The 21,168-nt window shown below is 49.0% G+C and overlaps 1 protein-coding gene across 2 annotated transcripts in view; it reads right to left on the bottom strand.

Moving 5' to 3' along the window:
• Positions 1 to 5,810: 5,810 nt before the first annotated feature.
• CACNG2 (calcium voltage-gated channel auxiliary subunit gamma 2) overlaps positions 5,811 to 21,168 on the bottom strand; it is a 59,613-nt gene continuing 44,255 nt past the window's right edge. For both annotated transcript variants that reach the window (XM_045009953.1, XM_045009962.1), the window contains 3 exons: positions 15,561 to 15,644; positions 7,625 to 7,765; positions 5,811 to 6,702 (listed from right to left, as the gene is read on the bottom strand). In XM_045009953.1, the coding sequence (XP_044865888.1) occupies positions 6,167 to 6,702; positions 7,625 to 7,765; positions 15,561 to 15,644 (761 nt within the window). In that variant the 3' untranslated portion in view covers positions 5,811 to 6,166. The remainder of the gene's footprint in view (positions 6,703 to 7,624; positions 7,766 to 15,560; positions 15,645 to 21,168) is intronic.

Here is a 21,168-nt window from a genome sequence, read left to right as displayed (position 1 = left end):
GGAGGGGTGGGATTCTAGCCTATCTGGAGTGGAAGGTTCCAAGTCGGCTTTCTGGCGAACGCTGCCACACAAGCTAGTCAGGTTTTCCTGCCCGGACTGCTGTCCTGTGGGAGCAGGTGGGTTAGTAGCGCCAGTGGTTAGTGCCCTGCACTGCCAATGCAGGAGACCCGGGAGCCGTCACAATCTGTCTCCTCCGTGCTGGGTTAGCTGCTGAGGCTGTTCACTCAGGCCGAGGAGGAGCAGTGGCTTTTGCTGTGACCTTGCCAACAGATTCAGGCAGTTGGTTACCAGCTCCCCCTTCAATCCAGAAAGTGGCAGCTACAAAATAGAAGTACTGCAGCAGCAAGTGTCTGTCTTTTTGGTGGGGCTGCAACGAGGAGATTGGGGCTGGGGGGAAGTGTAATATTCCCTGCAGAAACCAGGAATTAGTCACCCTGGTGGCACCCACACTGTCAGGCACAGTGCATCGGTGACTCCAGTATGCTAACTCCTGTGCCGCCAGGTTGCGGGCACCGAAGCTCTGCAGTGTCCTGGCCATCCAGCCCCGAATACGAGCCATGACAAGTCCCCTCTGCCCCCCAGCATCAAGGCTAGGACTAGGAGCAAATCTAATATCCCCCTCCCCTATGAGATTGTCTCTGGGTTTTTCTTACTGTCCCTTTCTCTGCCATTTCCCCTGCCTGCCTGCCTTGCCACTCTTCCCCCCACAGCTCACCCATGCTGCTGTCAGGATCTGTGCCTCCCAGAGTACTGTTCCTCACCTCTCCCTCCACAAGCATCTGCACCCCCCCACCCCTCACTTGCTCTGGCTCCTCCTTGCAAGAACATTTCCTCCCCGCTCCCTGTGAGATTCTGAATCCCCTGCAAAGGCTTCCCCTTTGTTCATATGCTGCCATCCTGTGTCTGTGAGTCAGGGGTTCAGTTCCGCTCCTCCTGGTTGGGTTCTTCTACACAGTATGGCCTAGTGGTTAGAACAGGGGACTGTAAGTCAGGAGAGCTGGGCTCTATTTCAGGGTCTGCCACTGCTTCACTGCGTGACCTTGAGCAAGTCACTTTCCTCGTGTGCCTCTTGTTTCTTCTCTGATAAGGATCCTGACCTAGAGAGACTATGGCTCTGCGAGTCTGTAGGTGTTACTGTTTGCAAAGTGTTTTCATGTCGTCAGATGGAAGGGGCCTGAGAAATGCAAAGTGTTCGTAACCAGCATCATCAGTTTAATATTAGCAGGGCTCTGGATGCACACTCCCTCCCCTCCCCATTGGTGCTATTCACGTACCTGAGGGGTTTTCACTGCTGCTCCTTCTGAGCCACCAGCACCATCGTTATCCCTTGAACAGCAAACAGCAGGGAGGCGGGCTTGCCCCCGCCTGCATGGCCTCTCAAGCCTGCCCTAACCCAGCATCTCCTTCACACCACCGGGCCTTTTTCATGCCGATGGACGTGCTGGATCTGCCCTCCGCTGACTTTGCTTTACCCACTCTGCTCTTTGTGTTGGAAGGGGCAGGAACCTTGTGTCTCCTCCTCACACTTCTCATCACTGTCTGGTTAATTTCTCTGGCTGGATTCTGCCCTTTACTGGGTTTTCTTCCCAGCTCTGGTATAAGCTGGTATATCTCCCCACTATCTTTTGCCTCCATCCAGCTGCTCTCTATTTGCTTAATGCAGAGATTCTTCCTTCCTGTTCAGCTGTGTGTCACCTCGTTCCCTGGCAGCCCCTACTCAGCATCAGGCAAAGCTCCAGAAGGCTTGGTAGTAGTTCAGTCACTCCTACTCTCCTGGCTGTGTCAAGTCCGGAGCCCTCTTGTCAGGCCATTTCCCCTCTCCATTACTGCCTGGTTCCAGCCAGGCCCCTGTTCCACAGACAACAGCCTTTCCTTGCAGGGGTTTAAGCAGTGTTGCTTTTGGCTGGAACCAGGAAGCAAACAGCCTGCAAAAGTGAAATTGGAAACAAAATGACAACTAACTAGCCCCATCAAAGTTGTGCGTGTGTGAGTGTGTGTTTGTGGCAGGGGGAGGGAGATGTTGATGATACTGGGTTCCTTTGAGTTTACGACAAAAGTTTGAGGATCCGGTTTGAGTTCTGGCTGCACATCAGGGAGCGGGGATGGGGTGAGTTTGAATTTTGGGCAAAGACTTGGTAACTCAGTTAAATTTCTGGTGAGCCAGTTCACCCCATCCTTGTTCCTCTGCCTCACTCCCCTCCAGCGTGGAGTTTCTTCTCTATAGACACTGACTGCCAAGGGCAGCTGATTCCACTCACATGGGCTTCCTCCGTCCTCCCAAATTGCCCACAAATATCTATCCCCATATTTTCCAGTCATGCTTTGGACATCTGAAGGCGCCAGGATGTAACAGACAATTAATACAAAGGGTGTATATCTGAGGAGGCTCCCCTTGGGGTCTGGTCCCGACCCCATTTCCTAATTCCTTGAGCCTGCTTGCAGCTGCTTGAACCCTACTGCCTCTCTGCCAGCCTAGTATTGCCAGCTTCATGCATTCAAAGATTATGAGTCAAGCACCCCAAAAATAATGAATGGCTTAAAACACATGAGATTTTTAAAAAAGTTGTGTTTTTTTTAATTTGCCTTCTGGTTTTGGGGCTGCATTAGCTTCATATTTGCAGACTTTTCTCCATAGCTACAAGGGCTAGAAACTTTTTATTTTGAAATAAAAGCTGAGATTCTCAGATAATCCCTGGACTCCAGGAGCTGGGGCTTTAAAATACATTACTAACATTGCGGGAGTTGGCAACACTGCCAGATAACTGGCCTGTCATCGGGATGCTTCAGAAGAAGGGGGGAAAAGCCCACAATGCACCTTGTCTCATGTCTGCTATTCCAGAAAACAAACACACCAACAACTCCAGTTTAATTGCATTTAGTTCGAACATAAGGATGGCAAAACCTATTCCCCCTCAGGCCCCCACGTCATCCTTTCTTCCTGGGCCGCAAACATGTGGGAAAACCAGACAAAGTGGCAACATCAGCCAGAACTCCTAACCGGACCAACACTTCCCTCCAAACTACTCTGTGTCACTGTTCCCCCGAGGGACTCCTCTGGCAGGCCAAGAATTCTTTTCTTCAAGACTTCCCAATAAAGCCACATAAACGAGGACCAAGTTATAAAAAAAAAAATCTTTATTTCATGTACCAGGATTTTTTTTTGTAATTTTCTGTTTTTTTAATTTTTTTCTTTTTAACAGTCTGAAAAAAACCCCACAAAATAAAGAAAATGGAGGTTGGTTTCTTGAACTGGTTTGAGCTGGACATGAGCAATATCCTTAGAAAAAGCTGCCCCGCCAGTCCTAGTCCTCCCCCTTCTCTCCCCCTCTCTCACACCCAGGTGCTCACTCATCTTCTCGTTCCACTCTGCGAATGCTCAAGAACTTTGTGGGCATCAAGTTCTCAAAAGCAGCTTTGGATTTAAACCAAAACACCATACTCTGTCTACGCCGGAGTTTGGGAAACCAATTTTAATTCAGTGCTTGGAGGTGGAGGGAGGGGGTTATTTTTCATCTATTCTTTTACATTTTAAAAGGCCTGGGGACCAGGTGGGGATGGCAGGCTGGGAGGTGACTGGAATTCAGCAGGAATCCCAGACACCCAGTACAGACTGAGGCATGCCACCTAGATGGTCAGTTTCATCTAAGCTTTCTCTGTGCTTCTCCATCAGCGCCAGACCTTCCCCTCAAGACCTAAAGAGAATTCGTTTAACCTTGGACTTAAATTTCCCACATGCTGCTCCCCAACCCTGCCCTGGAAGGAACCCCACTTTCCTGTGCTGAGAGGGAAAGTAGGATAAAGCAGCAATATCTGGGGCCAGGAATCGTTTTAGGAACAGTGTCTACACTCCAGTGGGAGCTGAACCATGGGACTTAACGACTTTTAAAACTGGAGCAGCAGGAATTGGAACAGAGTCAAGGGTGGGGCTGAGCAGCTGAAAGGGTCAACTGACCCACTCAATAAACCCGCAGCCCTGGACCTGCCCCTGGATGCAACAGAAGGGATTCTGTTGTCCGTATGTCCGTGGAGAATTCTCTCAATCTGTGCTGGCCCTGGGCTGGTCTGTAGCTGACTGAGTGACACACAGCGGCATATTGCTTTGCCCACTCTCCCCGCCATCCCGCTCTGTGTCCTGGTAGCAGCATTATAAAGGGAGCTGAATTACAAGTGGTTTCTAGGACCTCCTTGGCACATTGATTCTCCTCAGCACAAAGCCTTGGCGCTAAATGTCAGGCCAAGTCCCCGGTGCGTGTGATAATTCCTGGGATGGATGGGTGCTGCAGGCACGGTGAGGAGGTTTGTAGGATTTACATTCTCGAAGGAAGCAGGGAGGGGAGGGCAGATGTCTGCAATGGTGTGGTGGGACGAGTGTGCGTATGAGTGGGAGACTGTAGGCCTGATTCTCCTCTCATGCTCACCAGTGTAACCCAGGAGTAACTGCACTGGAAGCAGTGGAGTTATCTGGGGTCAAACCAGCGGGAGAGGAGAATCAGGCCCAGTGTGTGTATGAGCAGGAAGAGGAGAGCATGTATATAGGAGTTCAAGGGCCTCACTGCCTTGCATCTGTGTTAAGTCACTGCCCCGGGACAGAATGAGGGTAAAATGCTACCACTGGGGCAAGCAAATGGGAACCTCCGATCTGGTAGCACTTTGCACCCACCCTGCTGGGTGTAAATGACTACGCAGGGGCAGGGCAGTAGGGAATCAGGCCTTGTACGCGACGAGGTCTGTCCAAGACTTGGGGCCCAATCCGATGCCCATTGAGGTCAATGGACAGACTCTCGTTGGTTTTAGCAGGGGTGGGGGTTAGGCTCCTGGTGACTAGGCAAAACTGACATTTGAAGGTATATACAGCAGCAGGCATCCCATGTCTGCCTACCCCGGGGAGCATCCACTGCATGCATGATGGGAGTGTGCATGTGAGTGCTAGTCTCCTTATTAGCATATAGTCCTTATGCTGTCTGTCACCCATCCCCCCAATAGCAGCATCTTCCTCTCCTCAGGGAGAGATGTGTGTCTAGCACAAAGCCCTGTGGCTGGCGGGGAGCCTCTCCCCTCCTGCCAGCCGGTGAGCTCCGGCCTCTCAGTGATTTTCATTTTGTTAAAGGGATTCAATTTCCGTTTTCTCTTTACAAGCCCCCCCCCCGCCCGCTAATTTGCATTTCCCTCCCTCCCTCCCCCCAACTCCCACGTTTTTCACAGTTTAAAGCTGGAGAAAACAAAAATGAAAAGAAAAATACTATCTGGTTTTCTTGCAAGTAAATCCACTTACTGTATTTACATTTATTTATAGTTGGTTTTGTTTTATTAAAAAATTGCCACTTATTTTTTAGGATTTTTTTTTTTTGCAATGTTGCTGTTAACCACAGGATCCCCAGGGACTAGTGAGTCCAGGTTGGTCACCATTAACTCCCTGGGAGCCCTGGGGACCAGGGAATCAGCATTAATCCCTGGGATTCCCAAGGACAGGAAAGTCAATGTTAACCCTTCAAGGTCCCACAAGAGACACATGAATCACCTTTGATCCCAGGGTCTTGGCAAGTCTGAGCAGGTCACAAGTAACCCCAAGATCTCCAGGGTCCTCATGAACTCCTAGAACTCCCACAGATACACTCATCACTGCTAACCCACCTACCCCACTTCCTGGGGACCCCCCCGCCCCCGGAGCCTGTGAGTCCACGTCGGGTTAAAACTGAACAGAAAACAAACCAAAAAAATGAAAGAATGAAACCTGAAAAAATCCAAAGAGCTGCCTCCTCCTCCTCCTCCTCCCACTTAATTTTTTGTTGGTTTTTTTGTTGTTTCTTGGTTCCCTTTTTTAAATTTGTTTTTATTAAATGTTAAAATAATGGTACATGGGAAATCATGCATTTTCTTTTGAATTTATTTTCTATTTTTTTTAAATCTCTCTTGGTTTTTAAAGTTTTTTCTTTTTTCCCCCTTTTTCTTATTTTTTTATACTTTTTTTTGTCATTGTTGTTTCTTTTCTTTTGTTTCTTTTCTTGTTGTTGTTGTTTTGTTTTTGTTTTTTGCTTTTGGAAGGTTTCCCCCGTGGATGCTTTCTCTTCTCCCTCCCCTGCCCGCCCTGGTGCCCCTGCTTCTCCTCTTCCATTTCCTCCCCACCTCCCGCCTGCTCCTTCCCCATTTTCAGCTCCTGGCGGCGGCTTCATACCGGGGTGGTCCGGCGGTTGGCTGTGTTAGTGTGGATAGAGTCCTTGTTCTCTTTCTGGATACAGTTGTGAACCTGGAGGAAACTGTTATCCCTGTCAGAATTGTAGGTGGCGGTGGGGGTGGTAGCAGCCTTCAGGGGGTCCCTGGTCAGGGTATACATCGAGATCTCCGTTGATGGGAGGGTATTGAACCCTTTGATCCCGACGGGCGAGGCATCCCTGGAGTGTGAAGGCTCAGTGGAACGGGAGCTGGAGCGACTGCGTCTCTGATAGCGGTAGCGGTAGCTGGGGATGCGGGTGATGGCGGAGGACTGGAGGTAGTCCGTGGCACGAGCGTTGGCACGCAGCTGTTTGTGCCGGTCAATAAACATGTGGACGGCCAGCACTCCCACCATCTCAGCTATAATGAAGGACAGGGCCCCAAAGTAGAAGGACCAACCATAGGAGTAACTGTTCTTCTTGGAGTCGCTCTTGGAGGGGTCTCCAGCGTTGGCTGATATGTACACAATGATGCCAATTATATTACTCAGACCTGCGAGCGAGGGTAAGAGAGAGAGGAAAACATTAGAGTTTCCTAGAGGGAAAGGACAGCAGGCGGTGCAAGGTTAAAGACACCGGTCTTCCCAAGAGTAGTCCAGTGCTGGTGAGGGCCCAGCTGCCTGTCTGCTCACAGCTCCCCAAACTAGCCTCCAACCCTGCCCTGCTTGGAGCCCTTTCTGGGGATTCTCAGGTGAGAGAGCAATTCATTCCACATGTTCACTGAACCCTAAACTTCACTCTGCTACTGGCACCCCAGTCAGTCCTGCCTACCTCCGTGAGACCCGCTCCCTCAGCAGATGTAGAGAGGAGCTCAGTCTCCATGTACATCCAATTCTGAGATCCTGCCTTCCCAGCCCTGCACCCCAACACTGCTCTAACCCTGGCCTGGAGAAATTGATTTCCTATATTTCCTCCACCCAAGGTGGTTGCATCCTGTTGAGAAGTAGTCAGGGACTCCATGGCTCCCTCTGTCTGATGTCAGAGTCTGTCCAGTGGTGGACGTAGCCATGTAACTGAAGGGAGCTGGGATTCTGTTTTCTGTTTACTGTGTTTGTACATGTAGAGGAATCTCTCTGCAGGGAGCAGCTGCCATTTTGTGTGTCAGTTCAGATACAGAATGTCAGAGTGAGTCACTGTGTGCTCTCTCTCTCTCTCTCTCTCTCTCTCTCACACACAGAGAGACTTAATATTTACTCTTTCTGGTTGAATGTTTTCATTCATCTGAAATAAAGCTCATCTAAACTGAAAAATATATGTTGCCCTTTTTGCCTGTGCAAATATACCACCTCCTTTCCCTTCTGCCTCTGCTGCTCCATCACATGGACAGCCTGTCACTCTCATTCCCTGATGGTATCTTCCTCGCTATTGCTCTTAGTCTTCCATCCCCCCAGCCCATTTGTCCCTCGTCCCTTTACCTGCAGACACGAAGAAGATGCCGGCACTAAGGATGATGTTGTGTCGGGTTTTGTAGAACTCGCTGGCTGCAATGCAGAGTCCACCCATGAAAAGCAGAATCACACTCAGGATCGGGAAAATACTAGAGGCCCTTACAGCCCCTGTGAAAAAGAGAGGGAGAGGGGGAGAAATAACAGCACAGGTAGGAGACAGAGGAAAGGGAGAAGGGAAAACAATACAGGAGACAAAGAGATGGGGAGGGGAGGGAACGGATACAGCGGGGAAACAATAGCATGTATTGTGTGGGGGAGAAGGAGAGGAAACAGAGAAGGGAGAGAAACATGGAGAGGGCAGAGTGATTCAGGGAGGAATAAAGAGAAAGAAGGGGAGGGCGAGAGGAGACAGAAGGAGAGAGTGGTCACAAATGGATCACCCATGTGTTGGATTGTCATTGAGACTATCAGAAGCCAGTGGCATACTCAAGGGGCCTGGTGGCAGAAGTTTACCTGGGACTCTTTCATAACCTTGCTGAACCCCCTGCAAACCTCTCACTCCTGCTTTTGTTCACACCATTTGCCTGAGTAGGGCCCTTCAGCTATTATTCCCATCTATAATGCGATGCAGTTTGGTTTTTAAAGAGCAGTGCCAGCGTCCCAAACGTTTCACCCAAAGAGTCAGTCAATTGCACATCATTTGGAAAGTGAACTTGCCTCTTAAGGAGAGATTTGTAGAGAGCTGGAAAGCAGCTACCGAGGCAGGGTGACAGTTTGCGGCTATAGGCTGAGGCTGCAGCCCTCACTGGCATTGGGAAATAGAACTCACAACCTAATCCTCCAAAAGCACAGGACTCCCAATGGCGAGCTAAAGGTGCAACTTCACAACCTCATGCATATTCCATCCAGCAGAGAGCAGCGCACATGCATGTGCAAACACACACACACACCAGGAGGAGCTCTCATTTATTTCAGCCAACAGACGGTAGTGGTGTGCATTTGTGCACCCCTCGCCCCTCCCCTCCATATTCTGTCCAGCAGAGAGCAGTGTTGTGGATTGGCACATGCTGCACAATACATCACAGCAGGTACAGTCAGTATTTTTATGAGAGAGGCCTCTCCTCTCTTCCCAGCAGAAAGAAGATGCTACTGTGTGAAACAAACACATGGCTGAGAAAGAACATGCCTCAATGCAAATCTTCTTTCAGTGCAAAGGTAGGAGAATCAACCTGAATAAAGCAAACAAAGGGGGTTTCTCTAGACAGCAGGGACAGTCGGTTCACAGGCCCTGGGGGAGAATCTATCCCTCGTATCAGGCACAGGCACTGAATTCTTGCTGGTGCCGACTCTAGCACAATCCCTGCTTGCTATAAACCCAAAGGGGTGTGAGGAACCTCTCGCCTGTTCTCCAGTCCTACGTAGCTCTACTTCAGGGAATGAGATGGGAATAACCGTGCTAATGGTTTGGGGAAAATAGCGGAAGATTGAACAGTGGGGAGCCAGGTGACAGCAAGCAAATGCCAAGTGGATGCCCGCTGTATGGAGGGGCCCTGTGGAAATTGTTAGCATCACATGCTGGGGAGAACACAAGGTCACAGTATGAAATTGGGAGCAGAGGGGTGAAACCAAGATTCTCTGCCCTTAATCTCAGCTCCATTGCCTTATTCATTTCAGAAGTTCCACAGAGTCAAATGACCATGGAAGAGAGGGGCTGTCACTGAACCCACCGTACTGTTCCAGAGTCCAGTGCAGACCCAGGGCTGGCCTTACCATGAGGCAAACTGAGGCGGCTGCCTCGGGTGCCAGGGGTGGGGGTGTGGCGCCACTAGGACCCAGAGTGTAGAAAATTGTGTCTGCTGCTGGTGCATATGTATTCTCTCTGCTCCAGATGCACAGAGATGGTGGAGTGTTGTGCTGGAGGAAGGAGGGCACAAGAGACATAACAGGCAGGCAGGAGAAAAGGTGAGAGGGAATAACAAAAAGCAGCAGGCGCTGCAGGGAGAGAGAGGAGGAGGAGAAGCCTCTTATGTTGCGGGGGAGGGATAGCTCAATGGTTTGAGCATTGGCCTGCTAAACCCAAGGTTTGTGAGTTCAATCCTTGAGGGGACCATTTAGGGAACTGGGGTAAAGATCTGTCTGGGGATTAGTCCTGCTTTGAGCAGAGGATTGAACTAGATGATCTCCTGAGGTCTCTTCCAACTCTGATATTCTATGATTCTATGTATCTCTCTAGCACCCCCAGGAGCCTGGACTGATTAACACCAGCTTCTCAGGGAGATTCCTGTTTACTGCTGCTTCCCTGAACCCACTTGAGGAAAACAGGCACTCAACTGAAGTAGTAGGAGCCAGTTAGGCCCTTAGGACACTGATATCTTCCCTCACTCAGGCCCTGCTACCAGCCTGCTTATTAGTCCCCTTCAACTGAGTGTTGAGAGCCACTATAGCTGGCACAGAACAGCAGTCCTGAGTGAAAGAAGAAAACACCCCTCTGGGGCAGCATTCAGAAAAAGAAAGGAAGCTTTTCTATCTAAGCAGGAAGGAGCTCTCCTGAGATATATAGATATAAACATTCATGGTGAGCCTTCTGGCCCCAGTGAGGTTGTGAGTGGTGAGGAGATGCCTGATCTTCTAGGTAGTCAGAGTACAGGTGACCTGGCAGCTACTGCAGCATCCATGTGTAACCATGCACATTTCTGAAGAAAAGTGTAGATCAGAGAAGAGTGTGGTGGAGGCGCAAGAAACAGCTGCTGCTGAGTTTAGCTCCTTAAGTCTAGATGATCCAGGACTGTGGACCCACTTGAGCAGTAGCCTGAGGGACTTCCTTGTACTGCATGGGCCACAGCAAGTGAAAAACATCATGTTCCCCAAAGACAATGAAAATAGAAGTTTCCATCCAACACATTACTGGCATGAAATCCCCAATGGTGACAAAAGTGGAGAGGCCATGGCTTATGTACTCAAAAACCCAGAATGCTGCATACTGTTTTTGTTGCAAACTCTTCCAGTCTATTGTTCCAGCCACATTGGGTTCTACAGGAACAAAGGACTGGAAAAATCTGGCTAGAAATCTGGCATGCCATGAGAAGGCAGCAAATCACCAGAGAGCATTCCATAGGTGGAAAGAGCTTGAGGTAAGACTAAGGTTGAAGGCCACCATAGATGATTAGCATCAAGAGAACATTGCATCAGAGTCTCTTTACTAGAAAAATGTTCTGAAAAGGCTCATTGCCATTGTGAGAATGCTTGCTACCCAAAACCTAGCACTGCGTGGCACTTCAGATCGTTTGTATGTGCCAAACAATGGAAACTTCCTTAAAATTGTGGAGCTGATGGCTGAGTTTGATGCTGTTCTCCAGGAGCATCTAAGAAGAGTCGCCACCCAAGAAATGTACATACACCACTACCTTGGAAAAACAATTCAAAATGAGATCATACAGTTACTGGCAACAAAAGTCAAACAGAAGATTGTGGCAGATCTGAAGTCAGCAAGATATTACTCTGTTATTCTGGACTGCACACCTGACATCAGCCATACGGAACAAATGACTTTAATGGTGCATTTTGTAACAACAACAGAACCTAGTGAAAATGTCCCTGCAAAGGTGACTGTCAGAGAGCATTTCCTAGAATTTATTGACATTGATGATACTACAGGAGCTGGTATGACAAATGTGCTTCCTAAAAAGATGGAAGATACGGGAATTGCGATAGCTGACATGAGAGGTCAGAGCTACGATAATGGTGCCAACATGAGAGGAAAGAACAGAGAAGTGCAGACACGGATCCGAGAGTTAAACCCTCGAGCTTTTTTTGTCGTGTGCAGTTCTCATTCATTGAACTTGGTGGTCAGTAATGCAGCATCAGCTTCTAGTGAGGCTGCTGAATTTTTTAATGTAATTCAAAGCATCTATGTATTTTTCTCTGCATCAGCTCATCACTGGCAAATTTTGAAGCAACATCTGGGAACATCCTCTTTGACATTGAAACCACTGAGTGCCACACGATGGGAAAATCGAGTGGAGGCGATAAAGCCTATCAAACACCAAATTGGGAAGATCAATGATGCCATAGTTGCCATTATGGAGGATAATGCTATGATAGGAACTGTTCATGGGAGAACAGTGGCAAAGGGAGATGGAATCACCAGAAACATACATAACTTCAAATTTCTGTGTGGCTTAGTGTTGTGGCATGACACACTGTTTGAAATAAATGTTGTAAGCAAAAGACTCCAAGGTGTTGACCTTGATATATCTGGAACAATGGAACAACTGGACAAAGTCATACCTACAGTCTTACCGGTCAGATGAGGGATTTCAAAACATTCTGAAGAGTGCACAGAAGTTGGCAGAGGAACTTCACACTGAAGCTATTTTCCCACCCATTCAAGAATACAAGAGTCACCGAAGAAGAAGACATTTTGATTACGAGGCACGGGATAATCCCATAAGAGACCCCAAACAACAATTCAAAGTTGAATTCTTTAACCAGGTGCTAGATTGTGCAATACAGTCGGTTGAAGAACGTTTCATGCAGCTCAAGGAACACAGCAGTATATTTGGGATGTTGTGTGATATTCCAAAACTCCTCACTATACCTGAAGAAGACCTACACCAGCAATGCAGGGCACTAGGGACAGTGTTGACACATGATGACATGCGCAATATTGATGTGAGTGATTTAGGTGATGAACTGAAAGCCCTTTCAAGATACATTTCAGCAGAATCAACTCCAAAGACTGTTCTGGAATATATGTGCACAAATAAGATGACCACCCTCTTTCCAAATGCTTTTGTTGCTCTGTGCATACTTCTAACACTTCTAACAAGATGAAGTTAATAAAAACACAACTACTCTCCACAATGACACAGAAGAGGCTGGTCGGCCTTGCAACCATCTCCATAGACTATGAGCTGGCCCAGACTGTGGATCTTCAGGAAGCAGTTCAAATCTTTGCAACCAAGAAGGCACGGAAAGCATCACTTTGATTATTCAAACAGATAAAAATGCCAGTGTTTACTATGCAGACAAGAAAAGTTACATTTGCTGTTCAGGCGTTTGAAAGTTAAGTGTTACTTAAAATTTTTGAACAAGGCATTTTAAGTTGTTAGGTTCTCCGTTATTGGGGTAGGTAGCAAAGCAGTACCATAAGAGGAGTAGAACAATTAAGACCTTTCAAAGTTTTGGCCCAAGTGAGGGGGTATGGGGGCATCATTTGAGCTCCCTGCCTCAGGTGCCAAAATGTTGTTGGCCGGCCCTGTGCAGACCATGCCGTCTGAAGGGAAGGAGAGCTGGCAATGTGTTCGGAATGGCTTCTACCCAGCCTCAGAGTCTTGTGGCAAAGAAACACACTGGCATTCCCCCGCTTCCTCCTGACACCGGCCATTTGATTGCAAGGAACCCGAGCCATCTTATCTGAATGGTCAGCAAAACCAAACTGAGTCCTAATCAGGCTCCCTGCCATCCCAATCTCCTGCCCACTCTGATCCAGGCAACAATCTAATCTAAAGATCAGAAACAACCTCCTAGACAATCATGCCAACACTACCAGCCCCAGCTCAGGTGAAGCCTCAACAAGCTCCAATTTAGCAGAAGTCCTGGGAGAACCCGTCCAAGTCAGGCCATCTCCAGTCAGGCCTCGCTCAGCATGAGGCTCCTTCTACAAGACATGACCCAGCAAGTACCTCATTAAGTCTGCCCAAACCCCAATATCCCGCTTCAGTTAATTGAACACTGCTCTTTCCTAAGGGATTCCACTTGGGGATTTGCTTTGAAGGGAACGTTGTCAAGGATAATAGATCTACCATTTGACCTACACTTGTCTCCTCTTGGAGGAGACAGTGATCTGGAGCCCTCTGTGGGCTCTTCCCCGAAACAAATGCTCCAAAGCTCTGTTTGCTAAAAAGAGACCAATGCCAGCAAACAATTCTTCACTAGCAAACCTGTGCTCAGAGGTAACTCTACAGCAACAAAACAGCACGCCCATCCCTCTGCTGATGAGTGTCACCCATGTTTGCAGCCCTGGCCCTCAAGCTGTCTGGCAAGCAATGCAACAGAAATACATTTTAAGGAAACCTTCTCCAAGGGATTATTTAAAACCGCAGCAGGTGGGCAAATATTTTAGAATTGATGATTAAATCCTATCACAGTCTCCCTCTTTCATCCACATAAATGATCTTGAAAGAATCCCAAATCTTTCTAACTCCATGGTGCTGCTGGGCCTCCAGCATGCTCCAAACACACACAAGTCGTAGTTGGTGACTCCTAGAGATCCCCAGCCCTAGCAGATCCCTGATGCTTAGCCCACACAATTAAAAGCCACTTCTTTTGGGCTCCTTTAGAGCAAAGATCTCCTCTCATGATGTCAACAGAAACTGTGCTCATGGAGGCACAACAGGACATAGAGGTAGAGATTAGCGCTGGGACCTGTGCATCTGTTGTAAAGGAAGACCGAGCCTCTGCTTTTGCACTGAACAAAAGTGGTCTCTTTTCATCAATCCAGGTTTTATGGGACCACACAGAACTGCACAGCTTTCCAGGCTGGCTCCACGTCCATGGGAGTTGTGAACTCTGCCCTCATGTCCCAAGTTGGGCTCTGATCTCTAGTGTCTCTGCTTTCCACTTGTGTGCCCCTTCCAGAGACACACCACGCTCTAAGTGCAGCAAGTGGCCCTGATACATGCTCTTCAGTCTTTTCTGTGCTCCAAAGAGAAGCGTTAGCTCCAACAGGCTCTGTTCTTACCATGCCGTTCCCCTGCCACCCGCTCTCCGTCTCTTATCTGCAGTCCACTTAAGTGAATGTTCTGTCAGCGAAAAGTGTCTGATCAACAGCTCTGGTGACAGAAGCAGGAGCTCCTCAGAGCTTGCCCATCTAAGCACTGACCAGCACAAACCTATTCAGTTTTTGAAATCGGATCTGATCACAGTATAAGAATTCAATATCTGAATCCCAACAGGGACAGCAGAAACAGAAGTGGTGTAAGCTTTCGCGCCTCTCTCCCCCAAGTGCACACACACACGCACACTATCCCAGCCTCCCTACTACTGTGCCTTTCGCCCCTTATGGAGGGGCTACTACATCTAAGGGAGGTCAGTCTTTATGGCCCATTCAATCCTCGGTTGCTTTGCTGAGACTGCTACCAAGGCTGCTAATTAGTGTCTCTCATGGTGATGGTTTCTGTGAGGTGACTACTTGCTCCAGAAATAGACTAAGACCACTGACTCATTTTATGTGGATTGACAATTATCAGAGGGTAGTGACTCCTGGTCACAAATGACCTGGCATGCATTAGATTCAGTGACTCAGAAGTGAAAGGCTCGTGACCCCATACCCAAACCCTCTAATCTCCTTGCCTGGGGATCAGATGGAACAAGTGACCTGCAGTTTCTGTGCAAGTCTCTATAACCTACCCTCAATCCACAGGGTTACTCAGTCCCTCCCACCTGAGAGATGATTGCAACTGGTGACACAGTCAGTGCTTCTGTCGTTTCCCCTTCTCCTTCGAGTAATTTTCACTGGAAGCCTATTATCTGTTTTGCATTATCTGAGAGCTAACGGGACACACTCTCTGCATCTTGGAAATGCTTCCTTCTCCTTGTCAATATTTTTCCAATGTATTTAGAGTTGGGGGTGAGGCTGAGGGGCTACAGAAGTTTATCATAATTAAATACCTTTAATTAAAAAACCCTTTAATTGCCAGTGCAAGTTTGACTCTAGCAGGATCCGGTAGATTTGGTCTTGTGGAGGTGGGAGTGGATTCGTTAGTGGAAGGCAGGGGACCCACTGAGACAGATATTCAGAAGGTCTTAGGGATGCCCCCAGTCAATTCTTCCAGATTTTGCCTCATCTGGCATGTTAATCCTCAAGGGAACCAGACTTTGAACAGTGTCATCTACAGGAAGCAAAGGGCACCCAGTGCTCGCACCCACAATCAGTTCCAAGGAAAAGAGCCTGCAGACTTACGGAGGAAATATTCTGCTGTGTCAGCTTCATAATCTGTATCCTCAGGGAAGTGATCGATTTGCTTACACAGACCTTTAAAATTCCCTGCAAAACAAGAGAAGAAAGAACAAATGAGAACATCAGAAACCAGTCGAGGCAAACAACTCCTCTCTGGGTCATTCTTTCTGCCTTCTCTGCCTCCTTCGCAGGCAACACATACCTTCACATTAAGCTCTCAGGCATTCTCTTCTGTTCTACACACACACCCCTTCACATCCCCATATGCACATGGGAACATAGGAATTGCTGTGTCAGACCTAAGATCCATCTAGCTCAGTATCTTGTCTCAGGCAGTGGCCAGCACCGGATGCTTCAGAGGAAACGGTCAGAACTACCAAGTAGGCAAGTGTGGGATAATCTTCCCCCCACATTAGGTCTCATCTTGGTCCCTTACAGAGACTGGCTGAAACCCTGAAGCATGAGGTTTTAGACCCCTTCAAATTTTTTTGTTAGCATTAACTCTGGATAGTCTTGGTATCATATAAATCTCCACTCCCTTTCTGAATCTTGCTAAATTCTGGCCTCAATGACTTCCTGTGGCAGTGAGTTCCACAGTCTATGTACACATTGTGTGAAAAAGTATTTCCTGTTATCAGTTTTGAGTTTGCCATTTCATATCCCCTTGTTCTTGTGTTACAAGACAGGGAGAATGGACATTCTGGATCCACTTTCTCTAGATCATACATTATTTAATGTATTTCTATCATGTCTGCTCCCATTTGTCCCTTTCTAAGCTGAACGATCCCAGTCTTTTCAATCTCTCGTCATAGGAGAGTTTTTCCAGGCCTTTAGTCATCCTTGTCAATCTTCTCTGACCCCACCTCTAACTCTTCAATAGCACCTAATTACACATAAATGGTAAGGAATCTGGGAGCTACATCGAGATCTAACGGGCATTGGTTAAACTGCACACATGCAGCTTTGGGGTGTACAGCATGTGACCTTCAGCTTCAAAAACCTCAGGATTTTAGCACTTGAGCTAAAGGAGAGAACCACCCTTAACTGTCAATAATACTAGGGCTCTTACCCTTGCTAGGCCAGCCATGAAGCAGCAGTGGTACAAGTAAGCCCTGGCCAATACATTACAACATGCACATGCACACCCAGCTATCAGCATGTCCTCATACTTCCAACCACACCCTCTACATTTCGGTGGGTGGCAGTGGCAGTCCAGCTCCCTGACCCCTGCTGACACCTTGGAACAGAGTGAAATCTGGGGCAGACTAGAAGAACCATGGTTACAACACAGAACTGGGATCATTCAGCCCCTTCCTCCTGGTATCAGGACATTCACCCAATTGCAAAACAAGACCACGCAGAAAACAATCTCATAGACTTATAGACTTTAAGGTCAGAAGGGACCATTATGATCATCTAGTCTGACCTGCACAATGCAGGCCACAGAATCCCACCCATCCACTTCAATAACAAACCCCTAACCTATGTCTGAGTTATTGAAGTCCTCAAATTGTGGTTTGAAGACCTCAAGCTGCAGAGAATCCTCCAGCAAGTGACCCGTGCCCCATGCTGCAGAGGAAGGCGAAAAACCTCCAGGGCCTCTGCCAATCTGCCCTGGAGGAAAATTCCTTCCCGACCCCAAATATGGCGATCAGTTAAACCCTGAGCATGTGGGCAAGACTCACCAGCCAGCACCCAGGAAAGAATTCTCTGTAGTAACTCAGATCCCACCCCATCTAACATCCCATCACAGACCACTGGGCATACTTACCTGCTCATTAATCTCCATGGGTTCCCCGCCCCCACCAGTGCAGTGTCCCTCTCTTTTCCTGGGATTTACCCTTACAGTGGTATCATCCATGTAAAACTAACTGCCCTTGACTAGCCCAGAAGGGAAGTTGCTCTGTCTGCACAGAGACTGAGGCAATTGGGCTTGGGGGCACCTGTCCCTTGGGCTCCAGAGCAAGAGTTCAGCCAGTGCAGAGGCATTTGTGCAGGAGACCTGGGCCCAGATTCTTTGACCCTATGGATTAGATGCTCTTGGGGGTTACACTCCTGGCATTGGCACCCCCAAATTGGGATAGGCTGAAGGGAGGAGAGCTTTCACAGTGATTGTGGAGAGTGAGGAATCCTGGGAGAAGCTGGGGAACTACACTGCCTTACAAGGAACAACCCTAACAATGCCCAGAACACAGCGTCAGGAATGGAGGATGCGGGGTCCCTACAGCCACCGCAGTCCTAGCTGTTGCACAGAGGGAATGGTGTTGGTTGTGAGAAGCACCCAGCATATTTCAGCCCCAGCCTTTTCCATCAGGAGGCCATGTAAGGAATAATTCAGGTGTCCTGGTTAGAGGAATGTCCTGGGAAGATTCTCTCATATTCCTGGACAGGGACTTTGGGACATTTGAAGAAGAGACCAAGCACAAAGATTCCATCCCAGGTTTTACTCTGAGCCCAGACTTTGCCTGAGCAGAACTTAGGGCATTTAATGCAAGCCATTACCTTGTAACTGTCCATGCAGTACTGATAGTTATACTCCTCACTATCAATTCTCCCTGCTTTGACCCTATCTATCTGATCTGCTGATCTTTGGTATTTTTTAAGGCACCATGGTATCTAACAACCAATTCAGGAAGCTCCCATTAAGGAGCTGGGACACAGCAGAGGTGAGTCTAAGGCCTGAGTATATTAGGAAGTAGGAACAAATTATCTTTGGGTGCCTCCAAAGTTTTCAAGCCTCACAAATCCATATTCAGAGCAGTTGATTCCCTTCTGCCCCACCTCTTCCTGTGGGCTGCAAGGGGGAGCCACTAAGCCCCTCTTACCACACCGAGCCCCACATTCAGGAAGTACCTGCTCTGCAGCCACGGTTCTCCTAAAAAGAATGCCTCACAGCCAAGAAAATCCACTGTAGCTCCCTCCCCACGCCACTACCTGCACACACATCATCTGCATGGAAGGCAGGTAAAGCTTGAGGCACTTGAGATGCCTTTGCCCAGGTGTGGCACAAACCCTTCCCTCGTGTTTTTATGGATGCCTGGACATAGTCCGTGAATGGCCAGGTTCCGCTGACTCACCCTTTCCTTCTCTCCATGTGACGTGCTCTCGTTTGGCATGGGAGCGGCTCCTTGCTCCTGACTGCTTGTGATAGCCAGCTGTCTGGGAAAGAGGAGCACCTCCGGCCTAGAACCTGTCTGCTGGGCCCCTGGCTGGGGCTGGCTGCTCTACAGCCACAATCTCCCCTGTTTCCCCAAACTCCAGAAAAGCAATTCTCTCACCCACCATAAGTGACATCATTTTGCCCACAGAATTGCAGGGGACCAAGACTACGTTGTCCCCACTATAGTTATGTCTCTACCCCTTTCCATTTCCCTTGGTCTTAAATTGCCCACCTTCCGCCTCTTGTTAGCTTGCAGCTCTAAACCCTTTAACATGGCCACGCTCAGTGGCACCTCAGCTGGCCGTCCCCTTTCACTTGGTGGGACCAGAAAAGCCTCCAGATGTAGCTTTCACATTTCCCACCTGGAATGGAACCACCTCCTCGACAGGGAATGCCCCCTCCCACCACATGCGGTGGGGAAAGCAGACAGAGTCAGTGCCCCAGCAAATGGGGAATAACAGATGGCCAGGATATATTGACGGTGTACAGGATTCACATTAGAAAGGAAGAGGAGAGGCAGGATTGGGACAGGACCAATAGGAAATGTGGCAGGGGGGAGGCGTGGAAAGTGTTGAGGCTCACACAGCAGAGCTTCAGAAGGGGCAGGTGACTGGGGGGGTTGGAGAACAGGGAGACAGCACTGAAGACTGGAGGCAGTACAGAACCGGCCCACTTTAGGGTTGCTTCTCATGCAACAACTCAGGGAAGGGAGGTGGTAGGCAAGGGAATGCCAGGCTCAGAGGAGAAGTTGCCCTTGTCCTTCTAACAGGGTCTTGGGCCCATAGATAGGCACCCAAATGGCTATTTGCACCTTCAGAAAGTTTTGGCCACAGGGTATAGAAATGGCCCCTTCATTGCTTCGCATCCCACTCCTGCAGCCCCTGAGTGCAGAATGGGGAAGGCTGTTTGAACAGCACTCGGGAAGACTGGTGACCAATTCCCGCCCCCACCCCACGTGTACTGGAGGCTTTGCTATCAATGCAGGTGCAGAGGAGGTCGTTCTCCTGTCTCAGCAGGCCACAGGTGCCCCATTAGAGAATCGCTGCGTGACCTTGGAGCAATGGACGGGACATATAGGCCTTCTCGACACCAGGCTTTTTCTGAAAGCTTTCCCACCATTGCTAGTCCATCTCAGGCACCGATCTGGCCCCCATTCCAATCGTTCTGAGCACCTCACAGTCTGTAATGTGTTGATCCTTGCAATGCCCCTGTCAGAAAGGGCAGAGCACGTTTTACCGATGGGACCTGAGGCACAGAGGGACTAAGGGTGGGATTTGCACAGGTATGTGGGCACCTCGCTCTTAGTGAAACCAATGGGAGTTAGGCACCTACGTGTCTTTGTGAATCTCACCCCAAGGGTGTGTCTGTACTGTGTTGTAAACCCAGGTCTGTGGGACCCGGTTTGTGTCATGGCTGTTTCCAAGCCCACGCTTGAGCATCCAAACTGCATTGTAAACCTGGGCTTACAATAGCTGGATCCAGGTCTCACAACTGTGCTAACACGTCCATACTGCGCTACGCAGACCTTCTGACTTGGGTCTGTGGCTTGAGCTGTGTGTATTCACATTGCAAAATGACAGGGCTTGGACCTGAGTCACAGCAGGACTGGCCTCTGATCAACCCCCTTAGCAGGGTCCTAGGACTCCGGACCTGAGTGCTTGCTGACCCAAGTCAGACTAATTTGTGTGTGGACAGAGGGGGAGCTTGGACTCAAACCTGAGTCAGAGCTGGGCTTAGTGGGCAGTATAGACTGCAATATAAGCACAGGGTTAGTAGAACTCGAGTTAGCAAACCCTGGGTTGTTACCTAGGGCTTGAGCATCTACACCAGGGATCGACAACCTTTGGCACGTGGCCTGCCAGGTTAAGTCCCCTGGCGGGCCAGGCTGGTTTATTTACCTGCCGTGTCTGCAGGTTCAGCCAACTGCAGCTACCACTGGCCTTAGTTCACCGCTCCAGGCCACTGGGGGCTGCGGGAAGCAGTGTGGGCCGAGGGATGTGCTCGCCGCTGCTTCCCACAGCCCCCACTGGCCTGGAGCTGTGAGCCGCGGCCAGTGGGAGCTGTGAAGTAAACAAACTGTCCCGGCAGGGGGCTTACCCCGGCAGACCGCATGCCAAAGGTTGCCGATCCCTGATCTACACTCATTTGTAACCTCATGTTAGGCATTATTGAACCCTGGGTCCCAATCTGGGGATTCAATATCTATACTGCACTACGCAGGCCTGAGTCTACCCACCCGTAGCCCACACTTCCTATCACCCTCCCAAAATGTAGCTGCTTTAGCCCTTTGTGGTGCAGTGTGGAAAAACTTGACTGTCCAGAAAACTAAGCAAGTCAGCCCATGGGATTGTTGGAATACGTTTGGTGGACTCCTGGAGCACGAGTCCAGTAAGGCTGCACCTACACTGCAAAGCAATACTGCGTGAACCCTGGATTCCAGTTTGACTCAGG

Source organism: Mauremys mutica, chromosome 1 (genome assembly GCF_020497125.1).
Source record: "Mauremys mutica isolate MM-2020 ecotype Southern chromosome 1, ASM2049712v1, whole genome shotgun sequence".
NCBI classification, from domain to species: domain Eukaryota; kingdom Metazoa; phylum Chordata; order Testudines; family Geoemydidae; genus Mauremys; species Mauremys mutica.
The sequence above is the reverse complement of the archived record's forward strand: the minus strand, read 5'-3'. Positions and strand labels throughout refer to the sequence as shown.